This window comes from Priapulus caudatus, unplaced genomic scaffold, assembly GCF_000485595.1.
Source record: "Priapulus caudatus unplaced genomic scaffold, Priapulus_caudatus-5.0.1 Scaffold0, whole genome shotgun sequence".
NCBI classification, from domain to species: domain Eukaryota; kingdom Metazoa; phylum Priapulida; class Priapulimorpha; order Priapulimorphida; family Priapulidae; genus Priapulus; species Priapulus caudatus.
The window spans coordinates 1,229,188-1,256,645 of NW_014577061.1; the positions used below are offsets into that span (position 1 = coordinate 1,229,188).

The following is a 27,458-nucleotide window of genomic DNA, read 5'->3' on the forward strand; positions in this document are numbered from 1 at the left end:
TTTACTATTTACGGTGACGTAATCACCTTAATATTAAAGTTAAGGGAGGGTCTAGGATCTCTTAAGTTAAGAGAAAAGTTACGAGAATTTTTAATTCTCTTAACTTTACGAAGTTTTTGGCAACGCTTTAAGAGAAAAACTTAAGTTTAAGGTTAATGTTAAGACTAATTTTTTTCTGGCAACGGGCCCCAGGAGTATATATATATCCCTATTATACACTCCTGATATATACAAAACAATATTTTTTGTGAATTGCAAAATTGCAAATTTTCCACTGCGATCCGCAGTGTTGATCTATTGCCATTTGATCCACTTCTCTCTCCATCTTCGTTCCCCTAGGACTTTTGAAGACTAACATTTATGAGATTATCAGGTTATATATACTTAGGACTTGTATAAATAACTGTTGTACATAAAAAATTGGAATTCTCCACCTTCGTCTTTGGCTAATTGCAAATTTGAAGCTTTCTTCTACTGCGATCTGTATTGTTAATCTGTAAGACTGTATATTTGATCAACTTTGTCTCTCTCTATATTTTATATAGTTCCTTGGACTCCGAATACTAATCTTTATGAGGTTGTAACTTGTAAGGTAAAAAATATCAAGTTGCAGAAAGACATTCAATCATGTGTGAAAGTAATGCAAGTTAATTTTAGAAGTAATTTTCTTGCAATAAAAAGAGACAAACTCTGACCTAATGCCATTCGTTAACACCTGCAATGTGGCTGGGGCAGGTTGTGGTACGCTGACGTTGAAAGTTAGGGTTGGTTGTTGTTGCTGCAAGCAGTGCGTCATGACCTTACGCGTGCACCCAGGCTCTGATTGCATAACGTTGACCTCGCTATACAATCTCACGGTAATTAGTTATTAGCACACCAGTTGTATATATAATAGCCAGAATTATGTAAAGATTAATTTATTGACACAAGTAATTAGCTCACATATTCTATCACAGGCTGACAAAATTCTTACGTGTCTGTCTGGCTACATCAACCGTTTATTGTTGTACAATTTAGCTCATTTAATTTATTTAAATGAAGTTACAAAGGTGCAAAAAAACATAAATAATATTAAACGGCATGTAACAACAGACAACACCTTTATTGCAAATTGATATAAATATAGTGTACTGAAACATTTGGTATTCATTGCATTTAATGATACACAGATTAATGACCGAGTAGATTTTCGATAGCTTATAACCATGCTCGCGTATACATACTCACTCTCAAAGCTTTTTCATATATATAACAGAGAAACACCTGCTATGTGCTCTATACTCTGTGCAGTACATATACATATATATATAATACATGCATAATACTAGGGAACAAGCTGGTTTGTGTATCTGTTCAGATTCGAAATGAGTTGATTACATATAAATTAAATGTCTCATGATGGCTCATTGTGTTAGAGATCAGAGGTAGGATAGATACATATTAATAATATAACAAAAACCATGTGCATACCTTTGATATGGTATTTGATTGTATCTTTGATTGCTCGTGATATATTACTAATTTTAATCTGTACACATTTGCATATTATATACAACAATAAGCCAGGGTTCTGCCCACGGTGGGCGGCGGTGGGCGGGTGTGCCCGGCACTCGCGGTTGCCGCCCGTCACTATATATCTCCGCCCGGCACTAATTTTTGAGAAAAAAAAGAAATAAAAAAGTCTAATATATGGGCTTTTTATTGCTCATAATCCAGGAAATTGAGTTTAAGACTATCAAAAATGAAAAATTTTCCAAGGGTGTGCCCCCTAACCCCCCTAGATTGGCTTCGCGCCTACGGTGCTTGCATCCTGGATGCGCCCGGCACTAAAAAATCCTGGACAGAACCCTGTAAGCTATTAGCAGATGCCAGATGGTGTTCTAGCACAACAGTGGTGAGGTACAACGCTTTACTAAGCATGGGTTGGCAAGAGGTGATTTAATAAATATCTACATATCATGCCAGAAGAGATGTATCATGAGTGCTACAAAAAAACTAGCAAGCCAGATACTAGTCTATTATCTGGAAATATCACAAACGCAAATTTTTTGCTGATCACTTAGCTGGCTATTTACACAACAAACAGCATGCAAACACACGTAGCAAACGTAGTTTATTATATATAAGACAAAACAGATTTACTTACTATACTCAAAAGCAGCACGTTAGTTCTGCAGAGCTCTAGAGGAAAACGACCGCGCGACAGGTCACCTCAGCTGTCGTCTTCAACCATCGGCGCGACCTCGTTAGTCAGCACGTAACGACGTCCCTTCCAGTTGAAGTGCGTCGGCGGGGCTTGGTCGCCGCCCGGCCCGTGAAACTCAAAATGCTGGCTGAACTCGATGGCGAGGCCCGAGCGCACGAGCCCGATGTCTCCGACTTTGCCACGAGCGGGGTAGTACACCCGCCCGCTCCTCGGCAGCATGCACAGCTTCTGCGGCTCAAACTCGACCGACATCGTCGGCCCGCCGTTATTGTAGATGAGCAGGTGCGCCGTGGCGCCGTCGACGCTCCGCTTCTCAACAATTTGCGTGTAGACGATCGGCCGATCGTCGCAGTGCACAAAGTTGCGCTCTCGGCCACAGAGCGAGAGGTAAGGGAATTCCCGGTAGCGCTCTGTCGTGTTCAGCCGCAGTCGTTTGAAGAAGAAGGACAGGAACGCCTTGTCTGTAAGGAAGGGAGAGAAAAAGTGGTAAATGCTGTGGCAGTGCTGCTTCTGGAATAGATTTTAAAACGGGACCTGCAAATTCAGCCAGTGCATTCTAGATTTTTTCTAACATTTACAGAAACTACCACCTATATATGAACAATACAGCTAGTTACAAAATTACTGTTTTCTTTCTAAATTCTATACATTTTTTTACATGAGAACTATTGGGTTTCATAAACTGCCATAAACAAGCAACTACCTTGTTCACAGCACTCACACAGTAGTCACAGTACACATTTGGTTTACAGGATTATTGGCATATTGCCATTGCTTTCAATTAAATTTATATGCAAATATGTAGTGGCTTTTTTATAGGTTAATCAAATCAGACCAATATTATACATAATGAACATGTAGTGATCGTCTATGTACTGTTAGAAACTATGCACTTTCGCCAGTAGAAAATTTGGCAAATATAAGCCCATTCAGATGCAGCAATTCAGATGCAGCAATTCAGCTGTTATGCAACTTGTAAATCATTTTACCCAAAAAACATTAGATTTTAGCTGTCACTTTTCAGAAAGAGAAGCAGCAGACTTTCTTACTTTCAATGCCTACTACAGTTCAATAATTTATTATATGAACAAACACATCTTTACAATTGTTATCATACCTTTAAAGCATGAAGTAAAATTCTTGATCTTTGTATCATCCAAGAATAACTAGAGATAAAAAGCAAACAATAACTTTTAAACCATTTAATTTTAAGCAACATTCCATCTAAACCTAAGATGAAAAGGTACATTCACACCAATCTAGAGGTGTGAAAGCGTAAGCGTCAAATTCACAAACTGCTCACTTCATTTCGAACTAGCACAGTACAAATACACAACCAATCACCTTGATCTTAATATCTGTTCACAGCCAAGTATACACTTGTTCTAATTATCACCCTTACACTCGGGCATAACTTAATAACATAGAGAAATCTAGTAAAATCCTGCGAAAAGTTTAAAATTTCTGGCAATGAAACAGAAGCAATTATTGGTTAGTATGAGTATTATAGTGGTGCACTGCATTCTGGTATAACTGTGCCCAGCTTCCATCCAAGAGAAGCACCGTCACTCAGCTCCCCATACCAGTCAGTGGGACTTGCATAAAAATGGTGCCATACACACAGCTACAATTGGCCACAAAATTTAGTAGCACTGACAGTGATTTTCAGATGGTAACTAGCAATTAAATAAGTTTATTTACATTTCTATAGTGTAGATTTTATCACAAGATTTTTCTATCTCTTTGTGTAATCAAGTTCTACCCAAATGAAAGGGTAATAATTTGTAAATATAAACAATTGCCTATATGCACGTGCAGATAGCAAGATGTAAGCAATTGATGATGTGCTCCTATTCTAATAGTTTAAAACAAAGCGAGCAGTTTGAGAATTTGGCACTGATTTCCCACCAAACTTAATATTTTTGATAGTTTGTGCAGTGGTGTACATCGTGGTTAGACCAACTTGTACTTGTAGAAGAGTATCGATCTTAACCGCACACACGTGGAATAGCTAGCAATATGCTATATATAGTACATAAATTATTTTAAACATTATAACTTGTATGGTAGTACGTGTGGCTATGCCTCAGGCTCTGTGAGACTGTGTCACTCTGAGTCTGTCTGTACAGTGTCAGGGGCGGATCCAGAGGGTTCGGGTGACCAGTTTCCATATGTTCTTCTGCAGCTGGGGGGTCTGGGGGAATGCCTCCCCGGGAATTTTTTAAAAATTAGGCTATATTTGGTGCATTCTGGTGAATTTTGAGGCCTGTGACCGGTTTCTGGAAACCGGTGCAAACCGGCCTAAATCCGCGCCTGAGTGTACTGTGTAACACAGTACACCAAAATACTAGTATTGCCATTGGTGTATTACTTGATCTAGTAGTAGTAAACTAATGCTAGTATTAGAGGCATGCTGATCGCCGTCGACATGCATATTTTTAGAGAACCGAGTGAAATCTTCATGACCTACTTCTCTAGTACTACTACTAGTAGTAGTACTAGATAAAGAAAGTGAAAAAGAAAATGAGGCAGCAACCATAGATTAGATGATATATCTATAATATTATAATACTAATACTAATACTAGTAATAGTAATACTGTAATAGTCCATACCTGACCCTGGTGATCGATGTAATAAAAGTATTCTCTTGTTTTTGGGTCTGGGCTTTGACCCTGCACGTAAATGACACGCTTGAAGATTCTGCCAGAGAAAAGCTCGCTGGCATAATGCTTTCTGACCGTTTTTAAAGAAATCATGACCGTCGTTCTTCTACAATAACAATAACAAGCTAAATCGGGACCTTCACAACGTCTGACATGATTCTCCACACACGTTTTCGCCCTTCGACCTCCATAATACTGTAACTGGAACCGGATTTCCAGAAAATTATGGCCTAGTTTCTAATAATAGTAAATTTATTCCTATCAGTGCATTATATTACTTATAAAATAAATATTTAAATATTTATTAATATTACTGGTCTTGATTAATATTGAGCCGTATACTTTTTGAAGTCTAAAGCTGTATGGAAACATGACGTACTTTTAGTTTGGACGAAAGAATGTAATGGATGTATAAATAAAGCCTTTTAAAAGTTATTTTTATAATAATAACATTTTAAAGTATTGTTTTATAAGAGTAATATTATATATATGTGTATACTATGATTTATTTTTATATGACTACAAAATCTTTATCAAAATTGCTTGTACTAAAAAAGCTAGAAATACACACTATCCGATATGTACGAGAATTCCGCGCCAATGAAAAGGCGAACTAGGAACATGGAACGAGGAAGCTAACTTCTTTGAATTTTGTGATACAGTAAACATTACTATTTAATTTTATTATTTATCACAAATTTAAAAGATTTTGTTGCTGATTGATATGTTCATGAAAATATAGCGGATTCCCCGCTTAATGGTTAGCGTGAAACTGTGGTTGTCCGTGCCACAGACAGTATTCAAGTTTCAAGTTGAATACCTGGCAATGATCGGCAATGATATCTGTTACTGCCTCGGGACTTCTCCGGTGTCTTCTAAAAGATTATAAATTATCAGGAAGACGCCATGCCTCTCGGCTATAGCTGATGGTTCACACTATTCGTACCTCCTTTGACATTCACAATGTCTATGCCGAGGACCGGCACAAAACGTGCTTGGAAACTTCGTAAGTACTATGGCCTGTAACCACGGCACTGACTGGCATTTGTGACTGGCGCAAATCCACTTACTACTAATACTAGGCACCTTAGCCTTAGCCTTAAGTATCACGAAGTGATGCACAGATTTCTGGGTATCATCAACTGATGCACAGACTTTCCGTATATCAAGGAATGATGCAAAAACCCTAACCCTAACCCTAAGTCATAAAGTATAACCTTAGCCAGGCTTAGGTATCACGAAGGGTGACACTGTGTCACAGTGTGTGTTAAGGTTAGGGTTAGCCACAAGTTCCCTTCTCGCTTAACACTACGTTGGCGAGAGGTCACAGCCGACGCATTAGAATATTGTTCGGTCATGACGTGCGCCTGCTATTAAACGTAAAATTATGACTTTTTATGATTGTTACCGCTTTCTCTGTACTTCCACGCCTCAATTTATTATATGTGCGCTACTACTAAGCATGTATTTACGTGTCAGCCGAGTAATTATTTATAAATTGATAAGATAAAACTAAAAAAAACACCGCCATTTTCCCATAGATATCCCATTATACGTAACGAAAATATACATGGCAAAACAGTACAAAAAGAGCATAAAGCATCCCAGTATGGCGTTTTAAAACGTTCAAATAGTATGAATGCTGTTCGAAATTCTCTTATTAGACGTGTATTTCGAGTGAAATAGTAATTAAGAAGTGATGCGATAGTTGCAAACATGTAACAGGTGAGGTCAAATGTGATAACTGCATTATTTTATTTACGGAAATTTTACGAAATCTGCGAGTTTGTTTTAAGCTAGCTACAGGCATTTCGTATGGAAGGGTGTCAGGCTCCTACGACGTGTAACAGTCGGAGAGCCTGGTCGGTTTAGGTTAGGGTTACTGGTTACAGTGGTTAGGGTTAGGGTTGGGGTTTTTGCATCATTCCTTGATATACGGAAAGTCTGTGCATCAGTTGATGATACACAGAAATCTGTGCATCACTTCGTGATACCTAAGGTGCCTAAAGTGGATTTGCACCTTTGTGACTTAATAAGTTAATTGGAACGTTTGTTACGTTTCAATAATAAAATGATGGTAAATAAACACGAAATATATTTACTACCAAAGTCTTAATATTTCTCTACTCTCTTTCGCTTGTTATTACTGATAATTTCCTGTAAATGCCATTCAAATGCTCCTCTGCAACACATAACTCGTAAGTACACCGTATGCACGCTGCTGGACTCAAACATTGAAACAGCAAAATTATAGAGCAGGTGAGATAACATGACTGAGAAATTCGCACGACGCTCGCTTCGTTTCACACAATCACAGCACAAATACAAAACTAACAGCCTGCATTCTGGTACCTATGTGTAGCTAAATGTTTACTTGTTCGAAATTTAATTTTGTCAACTGGTATGGCACACTTTGCTTAGATATCTGGTAAATTAATGCGGAAAACTCCCACTTGGCTAAAATGTAAATTGAAGTAAGTGCTTGTTAATCATCCGACACTCCGTAATCGCGCTACTCGATCGTTTTGGCCAATGAACCTAGCGTGTGTGGCGTGATTCCCACACACATGCTAGCTTGATCTTGTAGGCCTCGAAATGGAGTTCGGAAGCAGGGACGCTTGAACCCAGAATGCAATGCAGCGCCATTACTTATGTACTTGCTCCCTTTTACATTTTGACGGAGTGGGAGTTTTTCTCGGGAATTTTATTAGTTATCTCTTGGTAAAGTGTGCAGTACCGGTTGGCAAAATAAAATTTTGAACAAGTGAACGTTTACCTACGCATAATGGAGACTGTTAATTGTGTATTTGTGCTGTGATTGTGTGAAACGAAGCGAGCGTCATGCGAATTTTTCGCTCACGATTTCCCACCTGCTCTCTAATTTTGTTGTTTGTGCACAGCAGTGTGTACTTGTGTGTTGCAGAGGAGCATTTGAACGACATTTACAGGAAATTATTAGTAATATAGGCGATACATAGTTGAGAAACATTAAAACTTTGGTATTAAATACATTTCATGTTTATTTACCATCATTTTATGATTGACATGTTCCGAGAGCCTGTTTACTAGTAGTGCCAGTGGCAGTGCCAGTGGCAGTGCCAGTAATGTAATTTTGGTGCCCTTGGTGTGTGCACTTGTAGCTGTACAAATGGTACTGACTACTGTATCCAAATCTTAATTTACCTCAGATAAGCGCCTAACCTAGCTAAAACCGATTTACCTAACTTGCCTAGTGTACTGTAAGTACTACTGAGTCACGTAGTGTACCCATTTATCCCACTCACCACACTCCTCGCAGCTGTGAATTATTGCCCCTCTCTCATTGTGTGTTCATAGTGCATACATGTGCACATGCGTGTGCATGTGCGGGCTAAAAGCATATTTTTAGAAATTGTTGTTGCGATTCTAATTGCAGATATTCTAATTGCTGGTAACAGTCAAAATGTCGATGTTATTGTTCTAATCTATAAGTAACTTATAGGGGTGCACCGGATCCATTTTTTTAAGTTCCGGCCGGAACCGGAACCAGCCGGAACTTGAAAAAAGTTCTGGCCGGAACTACCTGGCCGGAACCGGAACTTAAGCTGGGAATAAACTTGACAATTTTGGCCCAGTATTGCGCAAACTCACTTGGCCTGAACGAAATATTATTAGCAGGCACAATGGCACATCACTCAGACAAGTAGGACAATGCTCAAAGTTTTAATTACAGGATGGTTGTTAGACCTGTGTATGAATCAGCTGCTTACAGTGCATAATTCTGGGATCTTATTTGCAAGCGAATTCTGTGGCAAAATCTGCATGTTGCAGTATCCTGGTTTTGATCGGTTATTTTCAACTAACAGAGAGATACCATTTCTGTGGCTTTAAGAGCAGGGTTCTCCCCAGGATGAAATTGAAACAGGGGGGGAGGGGGGAGGGGAGGGGGAGGGGAAACTATGGGGGTCCGGGGGCCTGGTCGAATCACTGGCAGCAAGAACAAGTCCGCACCTGCAGCTACAACACACGCATCTATTGACTATATATAACAACATTATATATAGTTATATATAACTACTATAACAACTATAGCTACTGTAACAACTATAACTACTATAACAACTATATATAACGTTGTTATATATAGTCAATAGATGCGTGTGTGCTGTAGCTGCAGCAGGGCTCGAATTAAGCGACGAGAAGGGCAAGGCAATTTTTTTAAGGCATGTGGGAAATTGCCTTGAATTTTCTCTAAAATGGAAGGGCACAGAGGCAATTATACAAGGCACCAAGGCAACTCTCAAAATTTGAGAAGGGCACAAAGGCACTTTTGTAAAATAAAGGAAAACTCATAACAAATTAGTACATCAACATCGTCTTGCTTTTAATGTACAAAACAATATGCCCCCATGTAAGCTTACACTGTAACATCGACGCCTGTACCCCCCTCTGCTAATGGAAGTACAGTAACAGGAAATTTTACATGCCCGTTATCAGGAGCGAATAATTATGTTATTATTCCCTCCTGCGACTATCGGTTTTAAACTCATCATTGCAACTACAGCACGCACGCGCACGTGTTATGTTGACTCGACTAAAAACGAAACTAGGGCAGTATATTAAAGGGCACGGACGGCAATTACACAAAAGGGTAAGGCAGGTGACTGCCGTCGGTCAGGTTGGATTTTCAGGGGCAGTACGGCGATTGATAGGGGCACCGACTGCAATTGCCGTCGGTGCCGTCGGTTAATTCGAGCCCTGAGCTGCAGGTGCGGACTTGTTCTTGCTGCCAGTGGGTCGAATGAGAATTCTTGCCGAGGTGGCTCCTCAATTGCCAGTAGCAGCAACGCCTCCAAAGCTGACTCACTCAGCCTGTTCCTCATGTAGTCATTTCCCAATTTTTTTTTTTTATTGGGGCGGAAATAATTTAAACGTGGCGCAACGATTGAAACGGGGGGGGGGGATTTTCCCAAACAGGGCGGGCGCGCCCGGTTTGCGCAACGTAGGGAGAAGCCTGAAGAGTATTTGATTTTAAAAGAAAATCTCGTGAATCGCCTAACATCAGTTAGGTTTAGTTCAGTTAGTTAGCCGATGTTTAAATGGCAAGCGTTTTTTGGGCAGAAAAGTGTGAAGTTGTTAACACTATATTGTCAGCAAGTTGATTCTATTAACTCTCAACTACATTCAGTGACTGATCTTTTGATCTTGATGACGCTTGTAGCAGAAATGAAATTAGGAAAAAGTTCCGGTTCCGGCCGACTGTTCCTGAAGGGTTCCGGCCGGAACCGGAACTCTAGAAAATTGTGGATCTGGCCGGATAGTTCTGGCCGGATCCAAGTTCCGGTGCACACTTCATTTGTTGTAAATCCATGTAGTGCTACTAAGGAAATATGGTGGAATATACTGTCTTTATTTTAATATGCAAGTGATGATAAGCTAGCTTTATTCCAACATTTACATTATTTTCAGTTAAAAAAGATTTATATGTCTAATAGTTTTGGTCCTGTATAATAACATCTGTGAAAAACAACTAAAACGTACCTTAAAAATGTCTATATTTGTTATTGTTGATTTTGTTTCTTATGCAATCTTTTATGGTGATTATGGTTTATGCCTTTATGGTGACCTTAACATGATAGCTTGCACTTTCAGTTTCATTTTTGTACGATTACCAAACTAGGTTAGTGCTATATATATTCATGAGCACTTATGTGTAAAAAACTAAATATCAAAAATGCATATATATATATATGTCATTACAGGGAGAGCAACACAAAGCAGTGATGTTAGTAAATATAGTTTATTTGAGTCTAATTAATATTGATCGACCAAAGATGTTACTTAGTAATTAAATTCATTCATTAATAATTGAAGCCTGATTTAACCAAAACTAGTTGTGGAAGATATGCCAGTTTGTGTTTATGTGATTACATAAGTGATACTGTTAACACAATAATTGCCTATATTGCAGAGGAATATGTAGCACATGCAGGCAATGTGAACTGCCTGGCACTCGGTCACAAGTCAGGTCGTGTGATCGTCTCAGGTGGTGATGATAAAAAAGTAAATCTTTGGCTTGTGGGCAAGCCAACATGCATAATGGTAAGCTTAAACTAAGTAATATGCTTTATAGTGCCAGACTGTCTTTTGTAAGGTGATAGAAATAATTGGCATTACCAGTATATGCTTTATATCAAGTACATGCACCACCAATCAACCATCAACCAGTCAATAATTTAGGCCCAAAGTAACTTTGCCAGGGGTGCCTTGTGTTGCATAATAAATTTGTTTTATGCGTATAACTAGTAGTGATTCAAATGCACTCATTGGTTTTGCAATGTCGTGTAATAAGACTCACGGTTATTATCAAAGCTGTCATAGCTTCTGATAGACATTTACTGAACCATATATTTAGAGTTTGTCTGGACATACCACACCCGTGGAGGCAGTGCGGTTTGGTGGTACTGATGACAGCATGGTCATTGCTGGGTCCATGTCTGGTGCCCTGAAGATCTGGGACCTAGAGGCAGCTAAAAGTAAGTGTCATCATTGTCATGTCAGAGTTTTATGTAGGCCAGCTGGGTTTGATTGCAATTATCAGACACATTTGCAATCGAGATTAAAATTTACAATTAAATTTACCCTATTTTTACAGTTGGGCTTCAAATTTTCATAAGGCTATTAGTATTATACTTATAGTTCCATTATTTTATCAAAAATACCTTGTTCAGTATTTTCACTAAAAGCGTCAATGTTTTAAAATTTGGTAACGTTGGGAATGCTGCTTGTAAGCGTCAGCTCTTAGAACATGTTGCTATGTTTAACAATGCTTTTTTGGGACGGGGCACATGCAGATCAATGTTTTTTGCACATAATAACATATAATCCACTGGAACTTACATGTATTGGCAGAACTTGAAAACGTGAGACTGGGAGTGCCTGAGAACACCACAGTGCCATGTCGTGATGTGTGTTCTGTTTAAATGTTTTATGCCAAGCTGATCATATAGTACTGGCAAAAACTCATTATAGACCTTGGTTTTAATAATACCCCTTTTTCGTTAGTTGTGCGGACACTGACGGGACACAAAGCTAACATACGGAGCCTGGACTTTCATCCATTTGGAGATTTTGTGGCATCAGGATCTTTAGACACAAATGTCAAGGTAAACTATTATCAACATGTATGCATATATAGTGTCTAGATCCTACTTTCTTGCAAATTGCAAAATTAAATGACTGACCTTTTGGTCAGGCTTGGAGAAATCATATTCATGTGACTTCAAAACTGGTTCAAGTGACTGATAGTTCTTGATGAAAAACTTACTGTCTGTACTCTGATTGCAATACCACTGTACCATCAAATCATTGATATATATTATTCTATAATATTTGTTTCAATATGTTTAGCTTTGGGACATACGACGGAAGGGCTGCATATTTACTTATAAGGTAGGTACGGTGAATGGTATTTGTTGCTGCTTAGCTAGATAATAAGTTATGTAAACATGGCCATTTTAAAGCTTTCACAGTGATGATATCGAATTTAGATAGGTTCAGAACAACTATTACAACTGGTTCAAATAGTATCATAAGTTCAGTAGTGCTAAATCTTATTCTCTCTGTTAGGAGTCTGAGGCATTGAACATTTTGTTATCAGGGCCACACTGATTCAGTCAACTGCTTGAGATTCAGCCCCGATGGACGCTGGCTCGCATCTGCAGGCGAAGATAGCCTAGTCAAGGTGTGGCTACATTCATATGCATATACCAATACTTGCAAGTTATTGACACGTCTATAAATCTCAGTAGTATTGTAGAACCGCCCTCCCTGTGTGTGTGCGATATTGGCGGAGCAGCAAACAAGGCTCAGCTTGGTTGGGATGTGAAGTTTGCATGACGTTGCGTGAACACACCGGAGCTGCATTTTTGTGGGAGCTTCTAGAGACGAAGAAGCTTCTTCTCTCACCGTTGTGCTCTCTCTCTCTCTCTCTTTCTCTCCTCGTTAGTTGTGGGACTTGACAGCGGGAAAGCTGCTCACCGACTTCCGCGCGCACACGGCTGCCATTAACTGTGTCGAGTTCCATCCGAATGAGTTCCTGCTTGCGTCTGGCAGCGCTGACAGGTGAGTTTAGTACACGACTACTGGAATGGCCAGCAGCAACTGCCACTGCAGCAGTGGTGCGTACGTGTGTGCGTGCGTGCGTGCGTGCGTGCGTGCGTGCGTGCGTGCGTGCGTGCCTGTGCCTGTGCGTGCGTGCGTGCGCGTGCGTGCGTGTGCGTGTAGTGGGAGAATTACTTCCTAAGCAGTTGTTACAGCTTTATTTTTCCTGGGATTTTGTGTGGCACTCTGGTAGTTGTACCAGTAACCAGTAGTTGTTAGTACAGAAGGTGTAAGTGACTGAAGTATTTACATCAAGTAGTTAACTCTAATGCGGAGTAGTGCATCAAGTAGTTATGTCAGTCAAGTAGTTATGTCAGTCAAGTAGTTATGTCAGTCAAGTAGTTATGTCAGTCAAGTAGTTATGTCAGTCAAGTAGTTATGTCTGTCAAGTAGTTAACCCTGTAGTGGGGGGGGGGATTACTTCCTAAGCAGTTGTTACAGCTTTATATTTCCTGGGATTTTGTGTGGCACTCTGGTAGTTGTACCATGTAACCAGTCTATTTATGCAGTGAGCATAGTTAAAAACATCCTGTGTGAGATGGTTGTTAGTACAGAAGGTGTAGGTATTTGCATTGAGTAATTAACCCTAATATCCTTTCTCCACCTACATGCATCCACATATACACACGCACGCACACACTCACACACTCACACACGTACAGGTGTACGTACGCACAGTTTCATATGTTAAGGGTCTGCGCAAAATGAAATGGTGCGTATGTGTAAGAGAAAACACGTGCACCTGGGTAATGTCAGGGTGGGTAGCAGCGGCATGGCACTCTCTATTCATAGTATTGATTGTTGGTTGACCCTGTATGTGTGGAACCGCTGGTAATCTCACACGACAGCTGCATTGTTGAGATTCTCATTAGTCGCGAGTCGTATGGTTCTCTGATTCATTTCCAGGTATTATGGTGGGAAATCATTTCGCATCGGCGTCCTTACATACGAAAAAATTCCCATAAATCAGCAGAAGCTTTTTTGAGAAATCGCATTGCCACCCTCTGAATTGACATTGTAAGTGACACATTATATGTTGTTAACTCTAATTTTTAACTCTAACGTTAATTCTTCCATTATTTTTTCTGTAGACAAGCTTTTACCGGCACACACGTGAAATGGCCACTTTGCAATGAGATTTTACGCGAAGAAGTAGGCTTCCTTTGCAAAAATCCCCGGCAGCCCCAATAGTGCAGACCGGACAAGCCATTCATACTCAGGGTTCGTAGCGGGTCTTTCAAAGTCTTATAAGTACTTATTTTGCCAAAAATAAAATAAGGGCCCTTATTAATAATTATTTTTGGTGAAATCTTAGAAAAGTACTTAATAGTCCTTATTACATAAAGGACCATTTTTCAACATTTTCTGTGTTGAATTTCGGCGAAATCTGCTGTGCAATTGTATATATAAATATTATTAGTGTACTTTAATAGTCGGTGATCTATCAGAAATCGCGTAAAAAGTCTTATTTTGGCCTCCAGAAAGGGTCTTATAAGTCCTTATTTCAACATGTGTCTTGCTACTATGAACCCTGATACTGTCAGATTCAACAAGGATTCTAGTTTCTGAAATTAACAATTACAAAAAGCTCTAACCCTTTCCATCGAGGAATAAAAAATTCAAGTGCACGGATACGCCGCAGAACAATCACATTCTTGACCTGTCCCAGTGCTTATTGGCTGATTTTCCACCGTAATACCTTCATGTGTCTAGAAAGTAACTACACTGCCAATGTTGTGATGAATGTTGCACGATGTGATTAGATTGATTAGTGCAAGTGTTTGCTATGGTCATATGCCATGGCCGCTGTACTATTGACGGCCACCAATGCTCAGTGAAATCAATTTATTCACGCGAATATAGTCGAATATATATTCGAACATAGCGAATTTGTCTCTTGACCACCATTTCGTGGTTTTCAGAAGTTGTGTGTTTGAACTAGGTACCCTAATCAATTAATCATAAACCATCACTGTAGTTCTGTTTCTGAATTCATTAGCTCAACGCCAATTTGGTTGCGGTGCTTGTGGACGGGACCACTTGACAGCTTGAAAAAGCGTTTAGAATGAATGACCTGCCGAATGGTCGCTTATTGATTTTTAGCCAACCGTGTCTGTGGCTGCACCTTGCCTTTAGTCTGGCGTCATACAGGTTGTTATCCCAGATTGGCCAGACACTGGTCACAGCTTGACCACAGGCTGGATACAGCCCGGGCAGTTATTATAACTATTAAGGGGTGGTATTCAGTAAATTCTGTACGCAATGCCTTAGGCTACACCTGGTTGCATTTCCTAGTTCGTGGCTGATCACACTAAGATCTTTCTTAGATGTATTGCCTCAGGAAAAGAATACCAATGTCACCAAATCCATACGTGTTTGTGTGTTTCGAGTTTAGTTTGTGAGCTGTGGGATACAGCTTACGTTTTGCTGTATGTGATGTAACACATGATTCCTGCACATATGCAGACCGTGCCTGAACAAGATAACATAATAGGCAGGGGTGAGTAATCACAAGTTTGTCATTATTATTCACCCCTTGATATAGGTGATAGTGGGGCATGCAGGTTGGTTCTAAGATGTACCGTTATCAGCCCTTTCATTCGACCTGTGCCCAGAGTAAAGCATGAGGACAGGTGCGGTTTTATGCAAGCACAAAACCAACACTTAACGCAACGCGATGTTTTTCCCCAGTCCTAGCTTACAAGATTGTTGACATTGGTGCGTCATGGTAGCAGGAAATCTTTTGAAAAGCTGATAGAAAGATGTACAGTACACTGCTGCTAATCCTGGCCAACTGACGGTAAATGAATGTTTTTGGATGGAAGAACACCCCCACCTCTGCTCTGTGTGGTAAAATGTGGTGCGTGAGAGTATGGCGAAAATGGGGGTGCAGCTGTTTGGGTTTGTGATCGAATTTGCTTTTTCTCTATCTCCCGCTCCTTCTCCCTCTCTCCTCCCCTCTCTCACCCTCTCTCACGCCCCCTCCCTCTCTCTCGGTTGCTTTATTTCTGTCTGTCGTTATCTTCGTTACTATTTCTCCCTTCATTTCCTCTCTCGCCCTCTATTCCTATCCTGCACTCCGGATCTTTTTCATTTTTTCTCACTCTTATCGTGACCTTCCTCTATATTTCCCCCTTTTTTCTTTACTGTTTCATCTTATAGTAGCACGTTTCCAGGATGCCGGGTAGTTGGACTTTGATCCATTTTCTTCCGCAAATGTACAGAAAAACTTCTCGCTAAACACAGCTGTCGTCAACCACTAATCGGCTATTCGAGAGCAGAGTGTAGTAAATACGAGGGAACACACTACTCGGCCGAAAACATGCGCACCGCAGCTATCAGTTACGGAAAATCTCGCGCTCGGGTTTTCCCATGCAGTCTGCCAGCTAGGCTGAGAGGGTCTATGTCCCCCAGGGTACTGCCGGAACGTACTCTGGGTACGGTCCGGTATACCGGAACGTACCCTGGTACTATCTAATATGCCGGACCGTACCTCGCCTACTCCACTAACGAGTCTAGGGAGTCGCCTACGCCTACTCCCTAACCCTAACCCTAACCCTAATCCTAACCCTGACCCTAACCCTAACCCTAACCCTAACCCTAACCCTAACCCTAACCATATCAAATAGTTACCAGGGTACGTTCTGGTATACCGAACCGTACCCAGGGTACGTTTCGGCAGTAACCTGGGGGACATAAACCCTATGAGCGCCAACTAGCTCTAGAACTATAGCTCTTCGCTCTGCCTCTGGGCTATAGTGTGGCGGAGTGAGGCCTGTGGCAGAGCGAAGGGCTATATTTCTAGAGCTATCTGCCAGCGTGCATGTCTGCAATACAGATGCCCTGTCTTACCTAGGTATCTTACATTGTAGGTACATTGTGGTGGAAGGAATTCCGTTGGACGGGGTGTAACTGTTAAACGAGGTTTATCACGCATTGCGCATAGACGGTTACATGATAAACGAGGATGAAGTCTAGACGGACTCCGTGAGTCGTTGGGGGGTCGCCGACGACCGTTGATGGCCCCTAGGGACGTTATGAATTAGTGCGGCTGAAGTCGGTGAACCGTGGAAAATCAATCGTGAAGTCCGCTCACCGCCACCACCTTACTTGCGCTGAGAGGGTCTATGTCCCCCAGGGTACTGCCGGAACGTACCCTGGTACCAGAGCATATAAATCAACGTGATTTATATGCTCTGCTGGTACTATCTAATATGCCGGACCGTACCTTGCCTACTCCACTAACGAGTCTAGGGAGTCGCCTACGCCTACTCCCTAACCCTAACCCTAACCCTAACAATATCAGATAGTTACCAGGGTACGTTCCAGTATAGCGGACCGTACCCAGCGTACGTTCCGGCAGTACCCTGGGGGAACATAGACCCTATGAGCCTTACTTGCTCGGAAAACGCACCTGTTTTAGGCAAGCACTCGCAGTCGTAGCAGCCGTTCGGGAGCTAGCAAACCTCGTTTTCGTGAGAGCTGCGGGAAGTAAGCGTGGTATGCGTGCTTGGAAATAATAAACCGTTGCCTAGCCACCCAAGTTCGCTAACTGGCTCTCTCCCGCGCTGGCACACTTGCCTGTCCGACTGCGCCTGTAATTCTGCTGTAGCCAGTGAAGGGCATACGAGTGTAGTCTGTGTCATAGGGGATTTTTCCCCTTGACTCCTATGTATTTTAAATGAGGTTTATGAAGCAGAAATATCGATTTATCTAGAAATACAATCGTGAATTATATGGGTGGTGTATATATGTATATATGTATCTGTGAATATAAATTTGTTTATATACAATAAATATGATATTTACATTTTACATGCACGACCCCTTGTAGCGAGCATACGTTCATAGTGGTTTTGGCTATAAATTAAAAAGTTTACAATTAAAGTGGATTTACATTAATTCCGTATCCGTACAGATACATTCTCCTTGGGGCAACTATCTCATGCTTGTGTAAGGGAATGTCCTCCCTCCCAAGTAAGCCAATTGATGTCTAGGTGCTTATATTACGTTTTTATTATTATTATTAGCTATTGATGTCTTATGTATGTGGGCGGTAATGTTTAACTTTCCACGCAACGCACGGGCTTGCCTTACTACGGGTGTTAGATCGATTCTGCCTGACCTCTCATAGCTAGCACACTTAGTACCATTATAGCACGCATTGTACCTAGAAGCGGCAAAATTTATTGTTGCCCGAGAGCTAACAACGGTTATTGACTGGAAAATGATTGCTCATGCGTGTACTGCTTTAATATGGATATCTACACGTAAACGTGTACAGCCATTGCAATGTGTGGATAGAAAAATGTGGTACTAACAACCATAGCGTATACAGACATTGCAGTGTATGGACGGCGGAGTGAACAGTTTATACCGACAACCATGAACGTATCTTAGTATATATCTATACATATCTCTTCTATAAGTATAGTTATATTCATGTTATAACAGATACGATTTTTGTGTGAATATACTGAAAAGTAAAGGCGAATGAGTGAGACCTAAAAGTGACGACTGTACATTGTAAGCTTCCTCTAGAACAGGTGTTCTTAACCTGTGGTCCATGGACCCCGTTGGGGTTCGTGGATGGACTTCAGGGGGTTTGTGAACCAGGTGCATAAAAATTATTGTTCATGTCTTTATGTGCATTTTTCTGGGGAGGGTCCGTAGCTTTCACTAGATTCCCAAAGGGGTCCATGACTCAAAAAGGTTAAGAACCACTGCTCTAGAACGTATGTGACCATCTAACGTGTTGAGCACAAACATCTGCAAGCTTTGCTGAGCGTATTCCATTAGATATCAAATAATTCTCGTAAGTCTACCTCACTGGAAACCCCATCATAGTACTGGTAAAAATGCTAATATAAACTCCTCTAGGTTGCTGTTAGTGCAGGGGTATGTGTTGTGAACTTGTGGTCAACATGAGATATTTGCTACAAGTTTTCCAGAGGACAGGGTTGCAAATCATAAGAAGAGTGTCGAGTTTTTAATTAGCTCATCTGACGTAGTCAGATGCAGCTTGTAGAATCGCATGATCGTGCGTGCGTGCGTGCGTCCGTCAACAGTTGGGCACAAATCTTAACCGCTCAACGTACGGTCACGATATTCGGGACGTCGGGGGGGGGTGATCGTGAAAAGGACTCAGATACAATTTGGGGGTCCAAGGGTAAAAGGTCAAGATGTGTAAATGGAGGGGGACTGGTTTCCCTAACTTAAGGTATAGGAGGAAATTACGGAAATTTGCGCACAAATCTAACACTCGGACTACTGCTCTTACTATTCGGTGTATAGTGGTGGATGGGCAGGCAACGCGCGCATCATGCAGTGAGCGAGATCTTGGAGTCACAGGTCAAAGGGCAAGTGGGGGAAGGTAGATGTTCGAAATTTTTCTGATGACATGGTCTAATGCACAGAGTAAAAGAAATATTTAATTTCAGCGCTGACTACTATTTTTATCACTTTATTCCATGAAATGTGCTTGTCCACTGACCGGTGCAGAAGAGATAAGTGTTCTGATAACTTTTGACGCCTCAAGAGGAGGGTTGAAACATGGGATTCCTGAACTGCTCAATGATGTCAGCAGTGTTGTCATATTCATGCACTCATGAAGCCTGATGCCGAATGCGTACAGCACTAAGCGTCACGGCTGAACAGGCTCGTTGGAATCGGAATCCCATCTGATTTTTGTATTATTTTACTGTTTCTGTATTTTTCTATCTTTATCTTATTTACTCTAAATTTTTCTCAATTAACGCAAATTATACATGATTTACTTTAGAACAATTTTATACAACAAAATAGTTTTTAGCAACAATTAATTATTTTAACTTTGAGCTTTATGCTGACGTAGTCAGATGCAGCTTGTAGAAATCGCATGATCGTCCGTCTCCGTGCCGTCCGTGTGCGTCAACAGATTGGGCACAAATCTGAACGCGATCAGACGTACGGTCACAGATGTTTCGGGACGTGGGGGGGGGGGATAATCCGAAACGCGAGTTGGGATGTCAAAGCTGGGGGGTCAACAGGTCAAAGGTCAAGAGTGTAAAAGAAGGGGGATACATTCCGTCTAAGTTAATAGGCATAATATTTCGCATCGATTATGCAAGTTGACGAATGCTACAGTAACTGGCACGTTGTGTAGTTAATAAGTACATAGTTATAGCCAATACGCGTATTAGTATTGTCCACTAATCCTACTGCTAAATAAGACATAGTCTAATTGAATCGCGTAAATTTTGTTAATAGCTGGCGCCAACGCTAAATTTTATTGCCAAACAAAATGAGGACAAGGAAAAATTTTTTCCGTTCGGATGACGTCACATGTTGCTAAGGATGTTTGAAGATCGAATTGTTTTGTCCGGGTACATTGTTTGCCTAGTGCTTAATTATTTGCCTAGTTTCCACAATATTATATGTTGTGTGAATCTCAAGAAATTCCGTATATTCTTTTATTCCGTAATCCAAGAGTAAAGACACCATAACGTACGGCGCATGCGGGCACTCAGCTACCAAGGATCGTAAATCACTGACGGCCAGATACGGTGCGACAATGTCCGGTGCACTATAACCGTATGACACCAAGCTCGCGCGGGTTCGGCCGTATATAGCCGGTAGCGGGGTTGAAACTGTCAACCACGATTTATTTGATCCTTCTAGGAATTTCAATTGGATATTCTTTAGTACCAGCCAGGTGATATGTGACAAACTAATACGGCGGTTTGGCTATACGGTATATGTACATTATTAGACTACACAAGGTGCCAGTTACTGTACGCATTCGTAAATTGCTAACTCAATGGTCCATCTTATGCGCCTTTAAGGTATAGGGAGGCCCCACTGAGATTGCCGGCACAATCTAGAACGCCTCGCACTAAGCGAAATAAGGTGAACATAACGATAACGGATCGACTAAATAAGATCACAAATAAGGTCAGAAAAAGAAAATCAATCGGTGGGCCAGAATTGGAAGGTCAACACAGGTAACAAACAGAGTAACTAGGCCTCACAGGCACGATTTTAAAATTTTCTCAGCGAATGGATCCCTGACCGGGATTTTGAAAGCGAACCTTGAAAAACTATTTTTTGTTTCAGCGGGTGACCTAGCATTATTATGACCCCACCATTCGGCGGCTTTTATTGAAAGAAAAGGACCAATGAATACTTTCTGCTGAATGCGAAGAGTATGTGTCGGATAACCTTTTGACGCCTCAAGATTAGCGCGTTCATGGATATTGTTTACTGTTCAGAATTGAATTTGACTGGCCGGGTTGCTATAGAATCATCGCGATCGCCTGATGTATCGTAGGCTAAATGTTCATCATGTGAATTTCAAAAGCTAATTGGTTGAACGAAGGTTTATCTCTTAAACACATCAGAGATCATCACAATCCTCTCATGGCATTCTGTATGTCCCCAGCTAAAGCTGTTACATCGTAACGTATGAACACTGCCAGTGCGGACACCTGCCCAAGTGGACCGTGGTGGTGGGTACTACGTGTAGTTTTGCCTGCAGTTAATTAGTACAGGTGGCAGCTCTCTATTTCAATCTTAGGCTTGCGTAGGTAACTGGATAGATGCTACCTATTCTGTCTGGCAAAGGTTGTTGCTAGCAACTCACCCCGCCGGGCCAGCCCGGGCGCCTCGCGATGGACTTCCATCTTAATCTGAAGAACTTAAACATACAGCGCCATCTCGTGCAAACTTTCCATAACGTCCCAACGAACATTCGTTTGAGAAGGTTCCTGATCCATCCTCGCTAGCCTTCCACTGTTTCGGCGTTATGTGAATCACAATTTGGACTAGACAGGGTTTACTGAGAATCACACTCTAACCACAGAGTCACCCGCAGTAGACGTAGATGAGACGCTGTCGCTCTCGGCCGGCACTTGTTTTTAATAGCTCTAGGGTTAGGGTTCACAATGCCACGCATAAAACAGGGTTTCAAGGCACCGGATTTGTATCAACAATGGGATCTTGGGATGTATGCAGCAATGCACGAAGTTCTGAAATGATGTGTACGCAACTGCGTATCTGCATATCTGCGCCGAACAAAGGTGTCACTACGCACGACTTAAATGTTACGTTTATAACCGTAGCAACCGACCTCAGATGAGCCCAGACGCTCTGCGGCTCTTATTTATATTTCAGAATCAAGTGATTAAGTGATTATTCTTGTTATCGTATGAAACCATCAAGCAATGCTATTAGGGTTTTTTTGTGGGCTGTCTGCAACATTAATGATCCGAATCGCAGTCATGATGAATGCCTCTGTAACTGTTGCTGGTCTGCAATTTGTAAAGACTGCAGGCTGTAATGCAGTTACATATCCGTGTGATGCCATTCTTTACTTGAAAAATCACCAGTTTAATTCAATTGTACAACATCGAGTCACTAAAGTGCTATTGATTACCCAATTAATCACAAATACATGGCTTTTAAGTAGTGAAGGCCGGTTTGTTTAATTACGATTTCACGAGATGTTTGCCAGTATGTACTTAGGTGATGCCTCCTAAACGGAACCACTTCTCTCTTTTGCAGAACTGTGAGATTTTGGGATCTGGAGACATTCAAGCTGGTTAGTTCTACAGATAGTGACTCTGCACCTGTCAGGTAAGCCTGGTGGCCTCACTGTCAACCCCCTAGCCAGCCTATACGATGGTCTAGTAAGGGGACTTCCGACTAGTAGCGTGTGCTGTGTCTGTGCACAGGGAAGATGGGGGGAGGATGTGTGTGTGTGCGTGCGTGCGTGCGTGCGTTTAGGCAACGTGAAGAGTTTTTGCACCTAAAATTACTGTTAGCTTCAACCTCTGGTCTCCGACAACATTTTTGCAACCATGCAATGGGGCAGCTACGGAGTTTTGTAGACTGAGATAATCAAAGTTGTCCGAGATTGGAGATCGAGGGGTAACATTGGTGTTTTGATAAGCTACAGGGACACAGCATCAGTCCATGTGTTACGGAGTGCCTACAGTGCCTTTGCATCACACGTCCAGTGTTGCGTGGCACCAGCCTGTCTCGCACACCGGGATGCACTTATCAAATGCTGCTCCCGCGCATTCGGTGGCCGGCCAACACTTTAAGTAGAGACTGTTAATGAAAGTAGTCGACTGCTCGTTAAATAATGCAGGCGATCTCTCGACATCTAGTGCGCTATTGCGTAGTTAACGGCGTACCAGGCGGGGTAGTTAGAGCAAGTCACAAGTCTCTTCCAGAGCAACGCGTGTTCGACAGTGATACATTCCGGTGGGCAGCAGTGTAGAGCCAATATACGTGCGTGCGCTGCTCACGCGATTAACCTATTAGCACGCGCGCGACTAGAAAGGAGATCATCTGAAAACCTTGCTATTATATTAATAGCTTAATTACTGATATTGTTTGCGCGATTATTCCGCCCTCGTGAAGATAACTTTATAACTAAGACAGCATGTTGTGTTCCAAGGTATAGAGCTCAAGCATGCACATTGGTGGGAAGAATGTCATATTTTTAAAAGACAGTACTCGCAGTCGGGTATGTGCTTCAAATAGCAATGCTGATGGTATTTTTAATATTTGATGTTCAGCGGCTGTGCGAAATTTTGCTCGGTCGTCCGTAAACCAGTCAATTTTGCAAAGCAGGGAATTTTTCTTCCGAGTCGTATAGGTTTGACGCAGGTAGCTTAATTCTTTTATTGGTGTGTAATCAATAAGCAAGCTGGGTATTGTGCAGCCGTGGTGGTTTAGTATCGTGTTACACTGTACCTGGCACAATATTGCATTGCCGTATTAATGATGCATGCATTCCTCCATGCTCGCGCTTGGATCTATACCCTTGAGGAGCGTTTTTCTTTAAAAAAAATTGTCGAAGATCTTAAATGAGTAGAGCATGCGGATGTGATGTTGGCTAGACATAATGATAGTTTAGTGCTTGCTTATCTTGTTGATGTGTTCTGTCCAAGAAGTTATATAATGGTAAATTTAAAGCAGCGTAATATATTGTAGTGGATGAGCTATGATCACCTGATCAGATCACTTTTCTTAAATTATATAGGGCAATTAGAAACCAGTTTGTAAGCCATATAATAATAGGCTTCAAGGTTTTAGATCAATGTTAAGTTTTTTCATATTTGAACTAGAATACTTGCATCATATATACGTGTGAATGTTTTGACTTTGAGTTTTTATCGTGCAATGTATTAAGCAAAGTTGTCGCGCTGTTGATAGCAATTTGTAGTATTAGGCCTACCCCGAATCAGGAAATGACATTTTGGTTGCCATTTGCTGATACAGCACCTGCAAAGAAGTGCTTGCAATCCATTGTTGTTATAACGGATCTCACACACATGCGCTCCTGCACACACGCACACAGACACATGCACTCGCACACATGCACACACACAGTGTCAACAGCCAAGTGGTATCACTGTAAATACTGGCTGCATGATATAGAAGAGATTCAGGGAATGTCACTGAGTGAAATCACGCATCAATTTAGACTCTGGAAGTAGCTGTGGCTGAGCCTTGGTTGCTTCCCCGAGACGTCGATTCTCGTTGTGTTAGCAGAGTCAGTCTACACATTATTCAGCGAGTCTGCCTTTGACACTGAATCGCCTCACACGCGTATATGTTTGTGTTTCTAGGACGATCTTCTTCCACCAGGAGGGAAAGTGCCTGTTTGTCGGCTCGCAGGATCTGCTGAAGGTGCACGGCTGGGAGCCTGCGCGGTGCTACGACTCGCTGGCGATGGGATGGGGCAAGGTTGCTGACGCTGCCATCGCTCAGAACCAGCTGGTGAGCACCGAGTCATTGCCTCGTGCGTTAGCGTGCCCCCCCTGGTGCGGTTGTAAGTTTAGGTTAGATTTAATCTTGTTGGTCGTAGCAGTGTCGAACTCTCGAGACCATGCGCTGTGATTTCACAAGCGTTTTAACTCTTTAGACACGTTAATTACATGTAATCGCATATATACTATGTCTACAGTGAATAGCAAAATGTTACTGAGCACCCACCAACCCATCTTTGTACCCATGTGGCAGCTTATGTACCAACTCATCTCTGTATCTATGTGCCTGCCTGCCTGCCTCCCTACCAACCATTGCTTGTTAAAATTGCTGCTAGCAGGGGGTAGATGTTGCACATGATGTAAATTCTTTATAGAAAAATGCCTCACAATAGGAAGCTGTATATATACATCTGCTATTGACGTTCGTCCAGTCATATATATATATATATTGTCGACACTGGCTCTACAACTGTGTATTCTTTGTTGTGTAGGTGTAGCGATTTTTTTCTGAAATGATTGTTCTTCCATCATAATGAGTATTGTTTCAGATGTTTTGTTAGGTGTCACCCAACTTTATATTAGTCGGGAAAATATAAAAATAACTTGTAATGAAATTGTGCTAACGTCATTCATCTCTTTCTATTATATTGTATTTTAATTTACTACCGTGAATTACCAGGAATTGCCATAATAAATAATGATCTTTCTCTCTCTCTCTCTCTCTCTCTCTCTGTATATAATATATATATATATATATAGATTATATATATATATATATATATATATATATATGCCCTTATCTCAGTAACACTATATCTGGGCAGCCAATTGCTTAATGGCAGTGATGTGCATGTTGATATAATATTTAGAAAGAAAACACGGGGGCAGTCTCATGTGCATTATTGTGTAGGTGTGTGCTGAGCAAAAATGTGCGTGTTTTCATGTATGCTTAGCTGTGTTGACAGAACGTGATCTGCCATCTGTGTCACACTGGCATTAGGCAAATACCAGAGACCGGGATTTATTATAGCTAGACAAATTATTTAATGTAATGCACCTCATGTGTTTGGTATATCATAGTAGTTAATAAGGTGGCGTTTAATAAGGTGGTTAATAAGTGGTTTATAAGGTGGTTAAGGTAGTTAATAAGGTGGTTAAGGTAGTTAATAAGGTTTGTTGTCCATGCGAGCATTGACGTCATGAATATTTATGCTCTGATGTAGTTATAATTATAGTAATGAATATAATTAAATAGTTGTCATGTGCTGCAGTATAGATGTAGTGGTGGAAAGAGGCAAAAGCTTGTTGTCTATGACAGATTCATGCTATTCCATTTTTACATATAACAGTTTTTTCGTACATAAAAATCTGAAACTCCTACAGTATGTCATGGTGAATTATTGCCAAGAGCGTGTGAATGACATTGTTCTTCCCACTTAATTTCTTTTACATTTTGTTTCAGATTGGTGCTTCATTCAATCAAACAAATGTTCTTGTTTATGTTGTTGATGTAAAGGTAAGCACATTACCAATGAGAAGCAACTAAATTTTACCAAGTGTTTACAATCAGTTGTTTATCAATCATTCAAATGTGTTTCTAATATAAGTTAAGTGAGTTTTGGAGTTAAGATTCGTTATGAAATTTAATGAATGATTCAGTCAACTAGTAATGAACTAAAATATGTTGTTTAAAATACATTTTTAACAGAGACATGACACAAAAGAGATTTATAAACGTCAAAACATACATGTACTAAACAACCTGATTACACACATGTCAATAGCAGCTTGCATTCATGCTGTTTTACTACCCGCCTTGCTTTCATGATAGAATCTGCTGTACCCTGGCCCTACAGTGGGGATGTATTGAAGCTTACAGTGGGATGTTCTGTGTTCCAGCGTTGTCACCCGTTTGCGCCTAGTCAGGCCTTCGTCACACCGACATCGGCTGCCGAGAACAACAATGTGGTGGCGCCACTGGACCTCAACTCTACGAGCAAGCCCATCGCAATACCCACCGTTCATCATAGGAAGTCCTACACTGGTAGACCGCCCACCCAGAGCAACAAGGACAGGTGACTCAGTCTCACTGTCCTGAACCCACAGATAGACAGCCCTGTGTTGCATCTCGTATCGTTGAACTCTCGCCATAGTTCTAAGAACCGAAAAGGTGTCGTGTCACGTAAGCGCTGTGATTGGTGCGCTGCTAATCGTGTGGCTTCATGGCATGGAACAGTAAGCAGTAATCCAAATTTCCTGGGGGACGGGGGATCACGGGGGGGGTACGGTAGACTCAGTCCATATCTCTTTTTCACACACGTATCTGGCTGGTATGTGTTCTGCTTCTGGGGTCAGGCATCTCAGATGGTGTGACGCGCTCGTGTTCTCCTGTTTCTCCCAACATGCTTCTGCGCGCTGAGAATTGCACGGCCATGTGACCGTTCTCTTGTTTTCCGCTGCAGCGAGGTGAAAGTTGAGACGGACGAGGAGACGTCGACAGCAGATGACAACGACGACACGGAGTCTGTCGCCGACATCAGAGACCCGGAAGATTACAGGGAGGCATTCCAGCCAAAGAACAAGAAGCGTGAGTGCAGGGGTAGGGTGAAGGGGAAGGGAAGGGGGTGGATGAAGTGTGAGAGTGCAGGGGTAGGGTGGAGAGGAAGGGAAGGGGGTGGATGAAGTG

General features: G+C 41.5%; 3 protein-coding genes across 9 annotated transcripts in view; 1 reads left to right on the forward strand and 2 right to left on the reverse strand.

Moving 5' to 3' along the window:
* LOC106807135 (tumor protein p53-inducible nuclear protein 2-like) overlaps positions 1 to 2,217 on the reverse strand; it is a 12,025-nt gene extending 9,808 nt beyond the window's left edge. The window contains exon 1 of the mRNA XM_014809723.1: positions 2,147 to 2,217. The gene's annotated coding sequence lies outside the window, so the exon portion shown is untranslated. The remainder of the gene's footprint in view (positions 1 to 2,146) is intronic.
* On the reverse strand, positions 1,641 to 5,111 carry LOC106807464 (UPF0598 protein CG30010-like). Its single transcript, XM_014809830.1, has 3 exons — positions 4,821 to 5,111; positions 3,324 to 3,372; positions 1,641 to 2,667 (listed from the first exon to the last, which is right to left on the reverse strand). The coding sequence occupies exons 1-3, from the start codon at positions 4,962 to 4,964 to the stop codon at positions 2,213 to 2,215; spliced, it is 648 nt and encodes a 215-aa protein (XP_014665316.1). The 5' UTR covers positions 4,965 to 5,111; the 3' UTR covers positions 1,641 to 2,212.
* Positions 5,112 to 5,484: 373 nt separating this feature from the next.
* LOC106806147 (katanin p80 WD40 repeat-containing subunit B1-like) overlaps positions 5,485 to 27,458 on the forward strand; it is a 39,310-nt gene continuing 17,336 nt past the window's right edge. For 6 of the 7 annotated variants that reach the window (XM_014808047.1, XM_014808114.1, XM_014808189.1 and 3 more), the window contains exons 1-12: positions 5,485 to 5,877; positions 10,822 to 10,952; positions 11,266 to 11,386; positions 11,916 to 12,016; positions 12,261 to 12,302; positions 12,511 to 12,594; positions 12,859 to 12,974; positions 22,554 to 22,625; positions 24,632 to 24,782; positions 26,235 to 26,288; positions 26,672 to 26,847; positions 27,235 to 27,359. In XM_014808047.1, the coding sequence (XP_014663533.1) occupies positions 5,835 to 5,877; positions 10,822 to 10,952; positions 11,266 to 11,386; positions 11,916 to 12,016; positions 12,261 to 12,302; positions 12,511 to 12,594; positions 12,859 to 12,974; positions 22,554 to 22,625; positions 24,632 to 24,782; positions 26,235 to 26,288; positions 26,672 to 26,847; positions 27,235 to 27,359 (1,216 nt within the window). In that variant the 5' untranslated portion in view covers positions 5,485 to 5,834. Of the gene's footprint in view, positions 5,878 to 10,821; positions 10,953 to 11,265; positions 11,387 to 11,915; positions 12,017 to 12,260; positions 12,303 to 12,510; positions 12,595 to 12,858; positions 12,975 to 22,553; positions 22,626 to 24,631; positions 24,783 to 26,234; positions 26,289 to 26,671; positions 26,848 to 27,234; positions 27,360 to 27,458 lie in introns of those variants that run through there. The other variant, XM_014808417.1, reaches the window with a different exon arrangement.